General features: G+C 37.0%; 1 protein-coding gene across 1 annotated transcript in view; it reads left to right on the top strand.

Moving 5' to 3' along the window:
• Window positions 1-16792, top strand: part of MAN2A1 (mannosidase alpha class 2A member 1) — a 114814-nt gene that overhangs the window by 15110 nt on the left and 82912 nt on the right. The window contains exons 3-4 of the mRNA XM_052700980.1: window positions 4967-5111; window positions 15563-15734. Of these exons, the coding sequence (XP_052556940.1) occupies window positions 4967-5111; window positions 15563-15734 (317 nt within the window). The remainder of the gene's footprint in view (window positions 1-4966; window positions 5112-15562; window positions 15735-16792) is intronic.

Raw genomic sequence — 16792 nt, 5'->3', positions numbered from 1 at the left:
TATTCTGAGGTATGTCCTCTTTGTCCCCTTCAACCACTGAACCATCTAGTATTGTGCATAGTAATGTTGCTCTGTTTAAAACTGAGCATGAGGGTTTTTGTTTTTTTTTTTTTTTAAAGAGAAAAAAGTGGCCTGAATAGGCATGAACTGTGTTTTTATTTCTTTAGTTTGCATATCTACAACTTATCTGGGTAATATGTTTCAGTGCCTTACCATCCTGTAACTAAAGAATTTGTATATAACATCTAGCATAAATTCTCTCCTTTGTAGTTGAAAGCCCTGCTCTTGCCTTATCAGTGTCAGACAGTGTAAAATTTGGTCTGCCTCCTGTTAGAAGCTCCCTTCAAGTACTGGAAGGAAGTAGTGAAGTCTCTCCGGAGACTGAGGCTGAACATGCCCAGCTTCCTCCGACTCTCTTTGCAGGGGAAATGTTTCAGCCCACTGATCATCTTCATGGCCCTCCTCTGGACCATGAAGTTCAGGCTCTTGATTCTTTCCCTTGACCATATTCCTTAAGATCATGAACTCAATCAGGGCATTTTTGCTTGACTTCTTGTTTGTTGAGCTCTTAATCTTAGAATAGGTGATTCTTGAATATTAACCAGTGTTTTTGGATCCTTTTTCTCTTCAGGGCATTATCTGTTGAGCAAAGAGACTGAGGTCAGCTCTTTTGTAGTCAGGTCTTGTGTTCTTTTTTTTTTTACATTTCTCATGACATCGAACTCTTCACATCTCCACTGCTGTGTTCGACCATCCCCCAAAATCCCCTCCTTGTTTGCATGGGTGAGATTGAGCAGAGTGCCTCTCATTACAGATTGTGATGGAGGCACTCCAGGAACTTCCTGTTTGTTTCTGCCTTGCTGTGTTGGTAATTGGCACGGGTGAGCTTGCAAACCAGGCCTGCAAACATGATGGTGCTCTCATCTCTCTGCAGATGGCCCTATCTGCTGATCTCCTTGTCAGGTAGCCTATGCCAGTCACCCACTGCAGTGCCATCCAAACTATCTTTTCTGTCCTTATAGAAATCTCTCAGTTGGCTCCTTTGTCAGTATGTAGACAGAACTCCATGCACTTGAGCTTTCTCATGTAATGAGTAATTCCCCTTCTTTGTCTTTCTGGTCTGTCTTTCCTCAGGAGCTTGTATTCCTTCATTTTGGAGCCATCTTGCTTTGTCTCACTGTAGGCCCTTTGCTTGATAACCTTGTCAGTTATTTCCTTCCTCACAGATCTGCTGACAACTCTCTCTCTTACCCAGCATTCCTAGCAGAAAGCTCTTCCTACCATGGGAGCCATTCTACAGGCAATGATCACTTTATCCTGCAACAGGGTGTAGTAGTTAGGGGGCTGAGCAAACTTAGAGCTCTGTAACAGCCTGCATCTGGACCCCTTGCAGGAAGCAGAGCTCTCTAGATAGCACCCCAGGTCCTTGAGACAGTTATTTCAGAGAAACTCCAACATCTGTTCCTGAGTTGCAGTTCCCAGATCTTGAACCATGTGAGCATAGTGTCAAATCCCTTTTTATCTAATCTGTATATATGTTAATATATGTTATTATTATATATTGAGTGTATTGTGGACTGTATGAATCCTGCAGAACGCAGAAACCTTTGTGAAATTCAGGCATTGCACATGAGAAAGACTCCATAGGAATGTGTGTGCCTCCATGAGTTATTGCTTTTTAAATAAATATATTTTTATGCTTGATACTTCAAAAGAATTTTTCAGTCTTAAGGTGTATTATCAGTAACCAGCAAATTTGCAGAGTATGCACTTCATTTTCTATGAAGGATGCATTTCATAGAAGAATCATAGTTCTTGAAAATCAAATCCTAGAAAAGCAAGGAAATGTTTTTAGCCTAATATCCATATAACCCTTCCTTGTTCTCCTTGAACTGGCAAAACAAAATGTGTGTGCTACTGTTGCACCTGTATTTTCTGTTAAACAGTGTTGTTCAAAGGTGGAAATAATTCTGGCACAGCTGTGATGGGAGGTCATCTCATGCAACTCAGATATTTAGTCAAGGCCCAGCTGACGTCCTGCTAGTTCTAGGTTTATGATGGCTTATATTCCAAATTGTGTTTATGTGCATGCACAATCTTAGTCCTGAAAACAGTTTGTACTATATGTATTTAAATTGTATTTTTCCTGAATGTATGCCTTTCTCTTAGATTGTTCTCTCAGGCAGAGGTAAAATTCAGTGACTTTTTTTTTTTTTTTTCTGAAAGCACATGAAAACTGACAATTCCAAATGCTGTGTTTTTTGCTGTTAATTTTTCTTCTTAGCTCAGTCACAAAAAGCAGTTTTTTAACGTGAGTTGTTGGATCAGGTGTAGAAGTCTACTAAAAGAATAAAACTCTTTCTTGACTGCTGTTTTCAATTTCGTCTATTTCTTGGTGAGTAAATTTCACACAACTGACATTTGTTTTGGGCCCAACTAAGCCTCTGGCTTGATTTGTAAGTAAACCAAAAATTAGTTAAAAATTGCTTTTTTTCCTCTTTTTAGTTCTTGACTGACTTGAGTATATTAGAATATAACTTCTAAAATGCATGTGTTTGCCAGATACTGAATAAAATGAAAGGGGAAAGAAGTTTGGGTGTTGGATCAGTTATGTGCTCCAACTGTGCAAATAAACAGATAAGAAATAGATGAATCTAATCTATGTTTTGACAATGCTGAATACAGATTTCTAAAAAGCCTATGTTCTGAAAACCGAAGGCAAAAACAAAAAACGTAGTTTGATGGAAGCTGAAGCAGCAATTTTGTAATTTAAAGGAACTGGCTGAAGGTTGGCTTGGGGTAGCTAATCACTATTTTCAACACTGGCATATAGAAGAAACTGCTTAATAACAGAGCTGCAGTGTTAACTGTCAAGGTTTTGACTTTCTTATAGTTACTTCTTTATTGTTGTCTTATGGTGTAATCAGGTAAAAATATCTGGTGTAATGAGGATTTTTGTGGCGGTTTATACATACTTGTGGTTCAAATCCCCAATGTCTAAAGCTTTTAGAAACTGGAAATTCTTTCATTGTGATTCATCTTGGAATAACTCTTACTTTTAGCTGCTGTAAGTGCAGCATTATGATGTGTGATTGAGCAGTGTGTTTACATTGGCAATCACAAACACTGTATATGTAGGAAAAAACAGCTTCCAGTGAAAGGCCTGAGATGACGTCATGCAGGATCTTGTGTTTCTAGGTGGATACTAAATCAAAATGCATTACTGTGTTGGAACTTTACCTGAGTAGCTTTACCTTACTCTTGTTAGGATAACATTTTTACCTGTATTATCTTTCTCTGGCATTACAAAGGTCTGATGCTACTGCATGTATTTCTAGTTCCCATTGAATCCCACATTTCCATTTCTTTTATCCCCAAATAGTTTTTGCTTTACTAACTTCCTCATGTCTTCCACTTACTCTTCATCCATCCTCCTGCCAGCTGAAATGCTTTTCCTCTCAGTCCTTTGCTTCCACCTTCTTTAAAGAGATCTGCTCTGCTTGAAGGAAACTTCTGTTTGTCTTCTGTATTTGTAAACCCTGCATCAGGGCCAGATATGAACATATCCTGTTTTCAAGGCAGGAAATTTTTTGTATGAACGTTTGTGCACAACACCTTCAAGTACCAAGGCCACATTAAAGATATGCTAGAATAATTGCAGTCTTAATGATCTTAGAATCATACGGTCCTTAAGAATTGGAAGGTACCTCTGAAGGCCATGTAGTCCAATTCCCTTTCAGTGATCAGGGACACCACAGCTAGATCAGGTTGCCCAGGGCTGTATCCAGCCTCACCTTGAAAGTCTCCAGGGATGGGGCACCAACCACACCGATGGGCAACCTGTTCCAGTGCCACACCATCTTCACTGCAAAAGAATTTTTCCTTCTATATCTGCCTTCTTTGAGCTTTAAACCATTTCCTGTTCTGACACCACAGACCCTGCTAAAGACTCTGTCCCCTTCTTTCTTGTAGCTCCCCTCTAGATACTGAAAGGTCACTATCAGGTCACCTTGGAGCCTTTTCTTCTCCAGGCTGACCACCCCCAGCTCTCTCAGTCTGTCCTCGTAGGAGAGATGTTCCATTCTGTGGATCATTTTTGTGGCCTGTCTCTGAATGCACTCCAACAGGTCTATATCTTCCTTTACACAGTTTTGCAGTTTTGTTCTGAGATTGAAGTTCTTCCTTAAATAGGAAAATGTAATTTTTATCTTCCGTGCTGGTTCATTTCTCATCTTCTCGCACAATTGTAAATATCATGAAATCTGTATGCTGAGGAAAACCACAACAGAAAAAAACCACAACTTTTTATGCACTTATAATTTCTGTCAACACTGTTGTAGCATAATTTAAAATAGGTGTCTTGTTCTTTTTGGGCTGGTATAAGATGGCAACTTGAAGTTCTATATTGTTCATGTTTTGAGCATAATATTATGCAATTCAAATTAACATACCCATAGTTTGCTCCGCTATACCTGCTGTGAAATTAAACTGAAATTGTTACAATCCTTACCTTCTGAAAGTATTTTTTTTGTCTTGTGTTATCACCTAAGTGTACAGGTCTGGAAAGAACTTCATGGAATGAAACCTGTTGTTACAGATACATTGTGAATTGCTTTCAAGTTGAGGAAGACTTTAAGCTAGCTAGTTTTGCAGGGTTTTTTTTGTTTGTTTGTTTGCTTGCATACTTATTGCAAAAATGCATCTAATTCTATTTAGATTTTAAAGATGAATTTAAAAGGTAGTTATTGTTTGATTTTTTGGGAGAAAAATTTATCTAAAACTGCTTACATAATTCAAAAATACGAAGCAAATTTTGAATGTGTGTAAGGAGCTTCATCTTATAATTAATCTCTCCCTTTGTAATAAACAGGCTGACCCAGTATTACTGCTGGCTTTTAAAGAAAACAGCTTCGGTTTAATAGAATTTTTTTAAATGAATTTCTGTTTTATATTTATCCCTTTTTAGATGTTGGATGTCTATGACATTCTTCCTTTCGATAATCCAGATGGTGGAGTTTGGAAACAAGGATTTGATATTACCTACAATGAAAATGAATGGGACAATGAACCACTTCAAGTTTTTGTTGTGCCTCACTCGCATAATGACCCAGGTAGTACTTTCTGTTTTGGCATGTAGGGGCTCTTGAATTAAGTAAGATGCATACTATCATTTCTGTTATAATCTGAGTGTTTTTGAGGCACGCTGCATTATTACTTGACTGTTTAGCAAAACAGTCAAACAGAAATATAATATTAATGCTGTTGACTTCAAGGGACAGCTTGTTACAAGAGACATTATTTGCGTACATTAACTGGGGTTAGAACTTGAGTGCTGTTATTAGAAGGTAATGGTGATTTTCTGTGTTTATGTTGCTGATAAACACAGTTTATTCATTGGTGCATCAAATATCGTTTTTATGTTGATTTCTTAGTGTAACTTGGATATTAAGTCCTCAGCCACTGCTGAAGGAATGTACTTTCTGGAAGATGTTGCACAGTCAAAAACCTCAAACTTGCCATTAAAACTTCCCCTATTCAACTGTCTCTGTTCCTTAGCCTAGGAAAACTATGCTGGGATAATATGAAGTCTGAATTTAAAGTAAAATCTGACTGAAGTAAGACAGGTAATTTGAATGTAAGTGACTTTGAATACACTAGATGCTCAGGAATAAAACAAAATGAAAGCTATAGTCTGGAGAGACTGTTATCCAGTTATAACAGCTAAAATAGTGTACTGTAAAGTTACTCAGAGGAAGTCACAATGCAGACTCTGATCCATGTTTTGGTTGAATTGTCTTTAAAGCTGTGTCAATGTGTTTCCTCTATAGTTGCGCTCCTGAAAACTTTTCCAACAGAAGCTACACTGTGCAGTTGTCTAATGAATGTGAAGGTGTGCTATAAGAATGTGCAGTGCTTTCTAAGTCTCTCAATCCTTTATAACATGGGCTGTGGAATTTACCTTTCTCCCTTCTTTCTAATGATGCTAATAACATCATATTCTAACTGGAGGCAGTACATTGGGATCCCATTAGAGGTTAGTTGCTGAGTGTCACCTCTATCCTCAGATGATTTTAGCTAGATAGAAAAATAACCTCTGCACAAGGAGCTTGATGGTTGGGGATTACAGGTAAAAGCTTAAAAGGGCTTTGCTTAAAACTTCTTAGGTGTCCATTTACATCATGAGGTTTGATAAAGGCTCAGTTATACTAATTTCTCTTCAAGTGCAGTATATGACAGTGAAGGCTAAGAGCCTGCATTTTGAGTCAGTGTTTTGCTTGACCCTTTTCCATAGGTCAGGAGAAGAATCTTTTTTGTCACTGAAAATTATCTTCCAGATCACTTGTTCTGATGGACTTTTCCAGACTTAAGCAGGAGATAGATGCTTTCCTGTTCTAATGCTAAGTATGCTGTTTTATAACTGCCTAACTAGATACAAATGCTGAAATGGTAGATTCTTTCCTTTTCCTATTTTGAAGTACACTGCTCTGTGTACTCTCCATACGAGTTCCATAACAGAGCAGTTTTTGACAAGGTCAGGGTTTTTCCTTGTGTAATTTTTTTTTAGAACATAACCCTTGGTTCTTTTTCTGCAGGTTTTAGTAATCTCGTCTTTATTTTTATTGTTTTAACCTGTTGTCTAGACACTCCATCTGTAACAGTGTTCTATGTAAGATCAGGTTGGTATGATTTCATTCTACTACCTGGCCTGTTTAACCGATGCTTCATTCAGAAGCATTCAGTTCATTCAGAACTGAACAATTTATTTTGTTACTCTGGAAGGTCTCTTTGGACCTAACCTTCAACTTTCTGACCTTCATTCTTTTCCTTAATCTTTATATCTACTGATAATAGTTATGGAAATGCTTGGGTTAGAAAAAGCCTTAAAGATCATCTAGTTCCAGCTCCCCTGCTGTGGAAAGGCTTGGAATACTCCAGATGGAGCATCATTAGTGTGCAGAACAGGTGCACCCTAGGATCCTGTTGGCCTTTTGGGCTTCATGTGTTTGCTGGTGATTCGTGTCCAGCCTTTTGGCTACCAGGATCTGCAAGTCCTCCTCCGTAGGTCTGTTATCAGTGAGTTCTTCTCCCAGTCTGTACACACATCTGGGATTACCATAACACAAGCACAACTGCTTGCACTTGACTTTGCTGAACCTTATGAGGTCCTCGTGGGCCACTGCTCAGGCTTGTCCAGGTACCTTTGGATGACTTCCCTTCTTTCTGTTTTATCAGCTGCACTACTTGGCAGACCACTGTCTGTGTCATTAATGCTAAAGATGTTAAGGAGTTAGCTGTCCCAGTACCAACCCTTGAGGGATGGTTATCACTGGCCTCCACTTGGACTTGCAGCTGTTGATCACAGCTACATAGTCCAGCCTTTGAATCTGTATCTCCCTAACTTAAAGAGAAGTTGCAGAGCCGTGTCAAAGGTCTTGTGAAAGCCGAGGTAGGTGACATCCATTGCTTTTCCTTTGTCTACCAGGGCTGTTGCTCTATCATAGAAGGCCACCAGATCGATCAGGCATGAGCTCCCCTTTAGTGAAGCTAAGTTTGGCTGTCTTGGATGAGCTCCTTGTCTCACATGTGAGTTAATATAGTGTCCAGGGGGATATGCTCATAATAAGAATCATTGGCTTATATTATCCCAGGTCTTCCTTTCTCCTTTTCTTAAAAATGGGAGCGATGATCCTCTTTTTCCAGTACCAAGGACTTCATTTGACAGTTGTGGCTTTTCGAATGTGATGGAGAGTGGCTTGGCAACCACATCAGCCAGCTACTCCAGGAACCTGGGATGCATGTCGTTAGTTTGTACACATCTAGCCTCATGAGGTGGACTTAGACTTCCTCTAGTCTTACATTGAGGAATTTTGCCCCCGTGGCTCCTGCCTAGAGGTTGAGTGATGTGAGAGGTGTGAGAAGCATGATCACAATGCAGATTGTGGCAAAGAACTTGCTGAAGAAAAGAACTTCTACATGTTGGCTGAAGCCAGTTCTCCCCTCTCATTTATCAGAGGGTACACTCTCCTTTGCCTTGCCTCATATGAGTGATCTATCTAAAGAATTCTTTCTTGTTTTCACATCCCATGCCTGCTGAAAAAGCCCAATCAAATGGGGAGCACTTGCACTCATGACATCCCCATCAGGCCTTTGCAGGACTTTGGTATTTTGGAGTTCTTCACCATCAAGGATGTGGGCAGCTCTGTTACTCTGCAGAAGATCTATCTGGGTGCATGTGTTCACCTAGTGTAGTGGCCCCTCTGTCTGGGTTTTCTCCTCACGCTGACTGTGGTGGCAGGTGGTCACCATGTTTGCTTCAATAGTGTGTTGTACCCTGCTGCTCTCAAAATTGAGATAGCGGGCTGTCTGGTGGCTTGCCTGGGCAAAGCGTTGAGCAAAAGGCTGCACCAGACTCTACTGTTGTGCTGTGCCTGTGGCGCGGTGTCACTGTGCTCCTGGTTGCTAGGACTGCCTTTATACCTGTGGGTGTGTTATGCTGCTGCTCCTGGCCCCTCCCACACCTTCTTAGCCGGGTTAGGCACTCCTCAAAGCTGTGGGTGGTGCTATCCCTGCCCTAGGGTCTCCACAGTTTGTCACAGTGTGATCCCACATTCCACTGTACAGTGTATCTGCACTGGAGCTGGTGGCATTGGAGAATCTGTCCTGCCTCTTTTAATCAGGCAAGCAACTGCAGTAGATTTTCACAGCCAACAACTTTTTGTTACCTGATGACCACTGACACTGGGTGTCAGTCTCAGTTTCAGCTGGGATGGAATTTTTTTCTTCAGAGTTATCTGAGATGCTGCTATTTTTTTGGTTCTAGGAGAAAAAAACTGTTGGTTACACATAGGTGTTTGTAGCTAAGCAGTGCTGTACAAAGCCAAGGCTATTTCAGTGAAGGGCTCAAGAAGTGGTGAGGGAACAGAATTAGGGCAGCTGACTTAAAGGGATATTCCATACCATATGACATAAAGCAGGAGTTTTGAAGGAGGTGGGACTGCATCTTGCTCTTTTTCACTGCTCAGAAGGCTAGTTGGGCATTGTTTGGGGGATGGTTAGAATTGCTTGTGCATCATTTGTTATATACGTTTATGTATGTGTGTGTGTATACATATATACATAGTCACAATTATTATCCTTTTCCTTTTCTTTGTCTGAGTACATAGTTTTATTTCAACCCATGAATTCTGCGTTTTTCTCTGTCATGTTTGGATTTTTTGTTGTCTGTGGAGAAAGAAAACAAACGAGAGAGAAGCAAAAACATTTTTGAGTTGCCAATATTACTAAAATTCTAGGACAGACTTTGCCAGAGTTGGTCCTGCCAGCCCCTTTCCTTGATTAATTTCTTGTGTTGTCATTTACAAAACTTCTTATCCTGAAAGTATGCTTGCAGTATGTCTGTCATTTCTTTAATTTTACGTCTGAATGGTGATGTCTTTTGGTGTGCCTGCAAGTTCAGTTTAATGAAGTTTTATCTGATCCCGCCCTGCCTTCTCCAGCAGTGCTCTGGCCTACATCCAAACACAGAAGCGTTGGTCATAATGAATTTTGCTTCTGAGATGGATTTTTACCAGCAGTCATTTGTTTATTTTGGAGGAAGTCAGTTGTTAAATCTGTAAGGTACTTGTTCTACCAGCTCTGAAAGAAGTCCTCTGTATGGTTGCCTCTTATATAATAACGTTTGAATAATTCTGTGATGTTACGAGACCTGTCTCTTTTTTCTTTTGTGATTTTTCTTTTTCTGAGGACGTGTTCAATATCTTGGCTGACATTGGAGATAAGTTTGACCTTTCATCTTACTGGTGTCTTGTTTTGGCTAATACCTTTAATATTAGTATCTAAATGACACATTTCTTTAATACGAAATCTGTATTTAGGAAACCAAGAAATCATCATTTCCTTGTGCTTACAATCTAAATGTTTTCAATCACAGTCAGATTTCTTTACTGATATCAAATAGCGTTAGACTGAGATACAATACTGGTATGTGTAGTCCCTTCCATCACTATAGCTGTGATTGTGAGATGCTGATTATTGTTTGCTTTAGGTGCAGTGTTATCACAGGAAATCTGCAGGCTTTTGGTAACAGCACTTTAGTAGAATTGTCTTCAGTATGAAAATGCTTACTAATAAGCACTTGAAATAGAGAAAATTTATCTACAGCAGTGATGTAAAATCTCCTGTATTTTTGTATTTATGTATCAGACAATGGTTACACCATTCCTTTCCCCCAGAGAATTAAAGGAAAATGCCTTCAGGTGAAAAAGCTTTAAGATACGATGAACCTACACTGTAAAAGTAAACATGAAAAATATTTACCAATAGATAGGATGGGCTGGTAAAGATGTAACTAGAAGCCTATACTGTATTTTCTTATCTGAGAGTACGTTAGCTTTTCACGTAACCAGTTATATCTCTGAAATCTGTAGCTGAAAAGCAAAGAAACTGCCCTGAAGCAGAATCCTTAAGGAAAGAAAAGGTAGCTTTCAGTTCTGAGCTCTGTTTTTAGGAGTGACACTTGGTCTGATGCTCTGAAAAGACTTTGTATTGTTAGATTCTGATAAATTTGCCTTGCCTTCTCCCATGAGAACACAACCAGGACCTTCAAAGTTAGAACTCTGTGATTCTTCCTTCAATAGTAATATATGCGTTAATTATTGGGATGAGTACCTCTCATGCCTTGGATGAATTGTGGATGTAATTTTGTTTCAGCTACTGGCAATCAGTGAAGATCAGAGCAGCTTGCTAACATGAAGTCAAAAGACTTCAAAGATAACTGGCCAACCCCTGTAGCATTTATTGCTGTATTGACCATGATCTTGATGATGTTTTTTTCAGTTAGTTATAGAATTGAGACTTGTGAACTTTGTAATACATATGTGTGCATATGTTTCAGATTGTAAGACTGTGAAATGGAAAGTTTACTGATCAATGTGTTCATGTTGTCTTCAATAGGAAGCTTTAAAATACAATAATTTCTGTTCATTTAGACATGAATAAACGACCACAATGTTAAACAGGGAACTGTCTGTGGGGATTATGAAAAGATCATACAGTACAAACTGAATGGTGAAGACTTAATATTTCTCTGTGGAGGAGGATGAAGTCTAGGAATAGAAACAGAATTTGCAGAGCTAGGTGTTTATTTGATTTGTTTTGTGATGTTCTGAACTACAGGAAACTCAGTTTTTATTACTGGTTTCTCAGTATTTCTGTGGTTGCATGTTGGATGGTAGGTAGCTTTTAGGTAAAGAGGTTTTCTTTTCATTTTTATGTCAGAACAGTTCCACTGAAAATTGACAGTACTGTTACAGAGAGCATGCTTTTGATTAATGATCAGTGTAATTTTTCTTCCCTTCTTAGGCACAAGGGCAGCAGATTTGTTATGCACACAGCAGAAATATGCCTTGCATTGTGTAAGCCAAACACATTATTCTCTCTATACTTTTTTTAAGTACCTCATATTTCATGACAGATTTTGCTTTTGGTAATCACATAAGTTATTAGTTATGATTATGAAAGTAGTGTGTAGCAAGTATGGAATAATTCTTGGAATTTATTGAAGAAAAATCTTTTACAAGATGAAGAATGGTACTGGAAAATAAGAATACTCTTTTACCATTTTAGTATAACGATTTCTCCTCCTAAGAGTATTACTAGGGAGAATAACTTTGGGTCAAGTTCATGCTCTGCTTATGTTTTGAATTACCATAAATGTTGCAGGTAGCTTTCTGTCATGTTGTGGTTTATACTATGCCAAACAGAAAAATGAGAATTAATTAAGACTGTTTTAACTTTTTCAGTTAACTTTACCTCAAAGACAACATACTTCATCAAGTTTCCGTTCCCATTCTTAGCCAAGGAGTTACTCGTGGTTATTGCAGAGGCACTTTTTATGTGAAATTAGCATTGAGGTCTTTGTCACGAACTTTTTTTTTTTAATAGCAAAGCAATAAACTTGTTTACTTTCTTTAGTTAGTTTTGACATGAATGATACGAGATCTCTGAATAAAACTATTGATGCATAGACTTTAAGGACTTTTGTTTTTAATTACTGGATCAGCAAGCTTTTGGATTTTTTATTTCTAGTATTTGTGTTATTACTGACTGTTCCTGTGTATGATTAGTTAAGCACATGCACCATTTTAAAGTTCTTGAAAGCACTGAACTTGCAGCTATGTGTCTGCCAATCTTGTCTTTTGTTCTTTTTCTTTTTTAAGCTTTCCATGTTACCTAAGTGTGGATATAATTCACATTAGTGAATCTAGACACCCTCCTTCAGCTGTTTGTAATAGTTTTCTGTCTTCCAGGAACTGGTTAATTTAGTGTTAAACAGAACTATATGAATTTAAAAAAAAAAAAAAAAAAAAAAATCACCAACATTTTTTAAACTAATTTGGGTGTGCATCTTAAAGTTCCCAGGATTGAACTTTCGCTACTTTATTGTTTTACTTTTCTGAATAGCTATGCAGTGCGAACTGAAATTCAATGGTTTTACTTAATTGTGCAGTAAAATTGATAAATCACTTAAACTTCTTTTTTCAGTTACAGAAGGTACTGAAATGTGAATTTTAGACTAAGTGATTTAATCTGATCTACTGTAAATTAAATAGGCAGTGCAAACTGCCTTCAAAAATGCATTTATCTAGTAACTGATGGTATTCTAGCCATTCACTAGATACACTTTTATATTTTCAAGGTTGATCTCTGATTCTTAGCATGATCAGGTAAAGTGCTTTTACATATATGGTTACTTTTTGCATTATGCTAGTTTGTCCACTTCTGTCCTAATTTTTGTTTTGAAACTTTACCTGTGTCTCTACTTGCGTGTCCTAAAGTTTCAGGGAGGAACTGAGATGGGAAGTATAGAGAAATGCTCTAGAATTTTTTTGAACATCAGTTGCGTTGACTATGGGGCATGACTCTTGGGTTCTGTCAACCAGGAAAAAATGTGTGAATGTTAGGAAAAGTGGAGATAGAGGAAGTAAAACCCCAAACAGCTAGATTATAATTTGTGGTAAGTGAGGAAAGCTGAATTTTTTTTCACTTAAGTGGACAAATCTGAGTGAGGCAATCCAAGGTGTAGCACTACACCCTCTATTCCTATGTCATACACTTGCAGAAAAGGAAAGTAACTGGCAAAGCCCTAAATAGTTGTGAAGTCAAGAGTAGATAAGAAAATTAAAGACAATATTTTTTTCTTATTTACAATTTTATTTTGAGGAAGATCACACTGTGAGTTTAAATTGAGAATTGTGACTGCTGATGTAACTGTTTAATTTTGGCAATTGTAGCTTTAAGCTAACTGCTTCACTCTTTCCAAAGTATTTGAATTTTTTGTGTGTATGTGATCCAAATACACTGGTAAGCCATTAAAATGTAATTTTATGTCATTTGCTTTGTTATTTGTCCTTGTCATTCTTTATGTTGGTTTATTATTGAGATTATGATGTTTAAGACAACCAACTCAGTGTATGCTCCCTTTTATTTCCGCAAAGTAGTCAAGTAACAAAAGCATGCTGAAATGGCTTATGATGGTGATGTATTTCTGCATATGAAGAACATAAAATGATCTGAATGGTTTCACCTCATTCTGCATGAGATCTGTGCTAATGCGAGAACATTATCCCTTGCAGAAGAAACTCCTAGTAAGAAGCTGTGAATTTGTAGCCTGCTACATGGAATTCATTTGATGCAAATATCAATAAAGTATTTGGTTTGTTAAAAGCTAAATTGGAAAAGATTATTTATCATGTAGCCACAATTCTTTGAGTAAAAGCTTCTGTAACCAATTACTGGTTGAAATAGATTGTGATTTTTTGCCAAATTCTTTGGCAGCATTTTGATTAAAACCAGCATAAAACTAAAATAAGCTCAGCTTGTTCTCTGCTTTTTTTTTTTTTTTTTTTTTTTTCAGCCATTGTGAAATTGTAATTTACTGTCAGCTTTTTGTATTAAGCTTTCGATACCTTTGAGGAAAAGTATATTTCACATCTGGATTGAAAGCTCTCAAATTAACTTTCTCAACAAAATGTAGTCTTCTCTTTTAAATTGTTTATACGGAGAAACATAGATGTGGAGATTCTTCTAGATACAAAGCATCTTGTTTGTTTCTTTGTTGGTGTTTTATTGTAAAGACGTTGAACTATCTCTTTTCCTCAGGAGTGTTATAATTTTCTTTTCAAGGTAGAAAACTGAAGTTTTTCTTCCGAAGATTGATGCCATCTACCTATTATCATGAATATAAAGCAGAATAGAATCTGAATATTGATTTAGAATTGCTGTAGTAACAAAAATAGAGTTTATAATTATACTGAAATCTTTTGCATTTATCCAACTGTTCTGAAACAGTATTAACTAATTCCAGAATAGCTTAATGCTTATTGTTGCCATTGTCATATGTAGTAGTGACTTCACAGAACAAAAACCAAGGGAAACCTGATAATCAGCATGAAATCATTAGGGTCAGATTTATCTGGATGAAGTCCTCACATCTCATGGAAACTTCCACAAAATCCTTGAAATGTAGGTGCCATAGGGATGGTTTGCAGTATCACTTGTGTTTTCTTCTGTACTTACTGTGTATTACTGAAGCTCAGCTACCAAGTCCCTTTTGGCAGCACATGCATTCATGACAAGAACTGTTACGAACAGTAGGAGTATTCTGCTCGTGTGTTAAGTAGGCAGTTTTATCTCTCCGCCTCTCCCCATGCAATTATGGAAAGAAGACAAATCTTCCAAGTTTTGTAGTGAAAGATGAATGTACTTTCTCATATAAGGTATTAGGTAAGGACTTTCATGGATGGCTATGCAATGTGAAGCCTGAATGCATGGTTAATTAGATATGCATCACTGAATTGATATATTTTAACAGTCATTGCTGATAGACATCTGGTAAATGATGCTGGAGTTGTGCAGCAGGGCTTTATGCTACTTAGTTGCTTCCATTTTACTTCTTTACACCTGAGGCTGTGCAATACCATTAATCTCTATTCATTTTCTCTTTAAGGTCCATGTGTAATGTGTTGCTAGTAATTTTGCTATGTAAAATTTTTAGATAAATAAGAAATTCAAGGACAATTATGGGGATATGTATGATGGAATAAGTCACAAGCTGGGAAGACACCAGTTAACATATAGTCTTCTGTTGAGAGAGATGAGGAAACATAATGGAAATCATCAAGGAATATGAATTTGCAGATATCTACATCTTTCTTTTATTTCTTCATTTCTGCTTAAATTACTTTTTTAAAAAATACACAAGTTAAAAATTTGCATATTCTCAGCTGATGGAAGTAGAATACCTAATAATCTGCATGTTTAATACAAGAAAATAAAACAGCTGAACTTTGTAGAAAACAAAGAATTCCCCTCCAAAAACAAAACAAGAAAAAAAAACATGAAGCCAACAAAAAGCCCTCAGAATTTAGCACTACAAACTAACTATAGCATGTAAAATTCAGCTCAAGTTTTTGCAGGGAGTGGGAATAAGATAGATCACTAAGACTTTTGAAAGTAACTTAAATTTTACTTTTTTTTTTTTTTTTTTTTTTTTTAAACTTAGGTTGGTTGAAGACTTTTGATGATTACTTCAGAGATCAGACACAGCATATCTTAAATAACATGGTTATTAAACTGCAAGAAGACAACCGAAGGAAATTTATTTGGTCTGAAATTTCTTACTTTTCAAAATGGTGGGATGGAATAGATAGCCAGAGAAGGGATGCTGTTAAAAGGTTTGAACACTTTTGCTACTTCTTACGTTCCATATTGCATGTTTTGATACTTCATGTGTAGTTGACTACATTGTAAGCTTTATATTTCACTTGTGATGCAGAATTACTACAGCAAGTGCACTACTCAAGTACTGACTTTTTTTTTTTCTGTTTTCTGGTTAAAAATTACAACTGTTATGAGAAATATGATATGATTCTCTGAGAAATAGAGCTTCATTACTGACTTACTGAAAAACTGTCTAAAAGTTTCCATGTCCAATCTTGAAGATATCATTCAAATTGTTATTAAATTGTGATTGTAAGCCTAACTTCTTTATGAAGTTCTTTCATGGTAGTGATTTATGTATATATTTTTTCCTTCAGTTACACACTTACAACACTGCTGTGAAATGACATTGTTCCTTGTTAAATACATTTTTAAGACACGTGGTACTTCAATTGTACAACTTTACTCCTCTAATTTATTTTTAAAATCAGAAGTTGAAATATAATACAAAAGTAAATGATTTGCATAGGCACTGAAGTGAGAAAATGTGCTCCTTGATAAATATAAGTAAGGATCTAGTTAAGAGTTTTGAAAAACGTGTTCAGTTTTTAATGTGCTTTGCTTCAAGACTGGATCCAACTGTCGATAGCTCACCTCTGAGATGCTCTTCTGCTCATACTCCTCCTTCAGGATGCATAGGGTGCAGTATACTTCAGGGTTAGGAAAGCCTCAGAACTGCAGAGTTTATGCAAACATGAAAATCTTGAAAATGACATGTAAATAATTTTTTAAAATATTTTTCTAATGCATGAATATATGTATGAGTTCTTTTTTGAGATTGAAGAAATACATTGGAACACTGTAAGAGGCAAATGTTAAGGAACTATGTGCTTTCTTCAAGGAAACTAGATACTAGTTTAAACTGCTGCAACAGTTAGGGAAACTGCACTGGTAACTTTTTGCTGTATGAATTACCATACTTTTATTGGTATTATCTGTATTAGATTATTTTAACACTTACACTCTAGTATACAATAGTAAGCGTAAATTATAGAGACAATCTGATGCTGGA

Source organism: Tympanuchus pallidicinctus, unplaced genomic scaffold (genome assembly GCF_026119805.1).
Source record: "Tympanuchus pallidicinctus isolate F22 unplaced genomic scaffold, pur_lepc_1.0 scaffold4, whole genome shotgun sequence".
NCBI classification, from domain to species: Eukaryota; Metazoa; Chordata; class Aves; order Galliformes; family Phasianidae; genus Tympanuchus; species Tympanuchus pallidicinctus.
The sequence above is the reverse complement of the archived record's forward strand: the minus strand, read 5'-3'. Positions and strand labels throughout refer to the sequence as shown.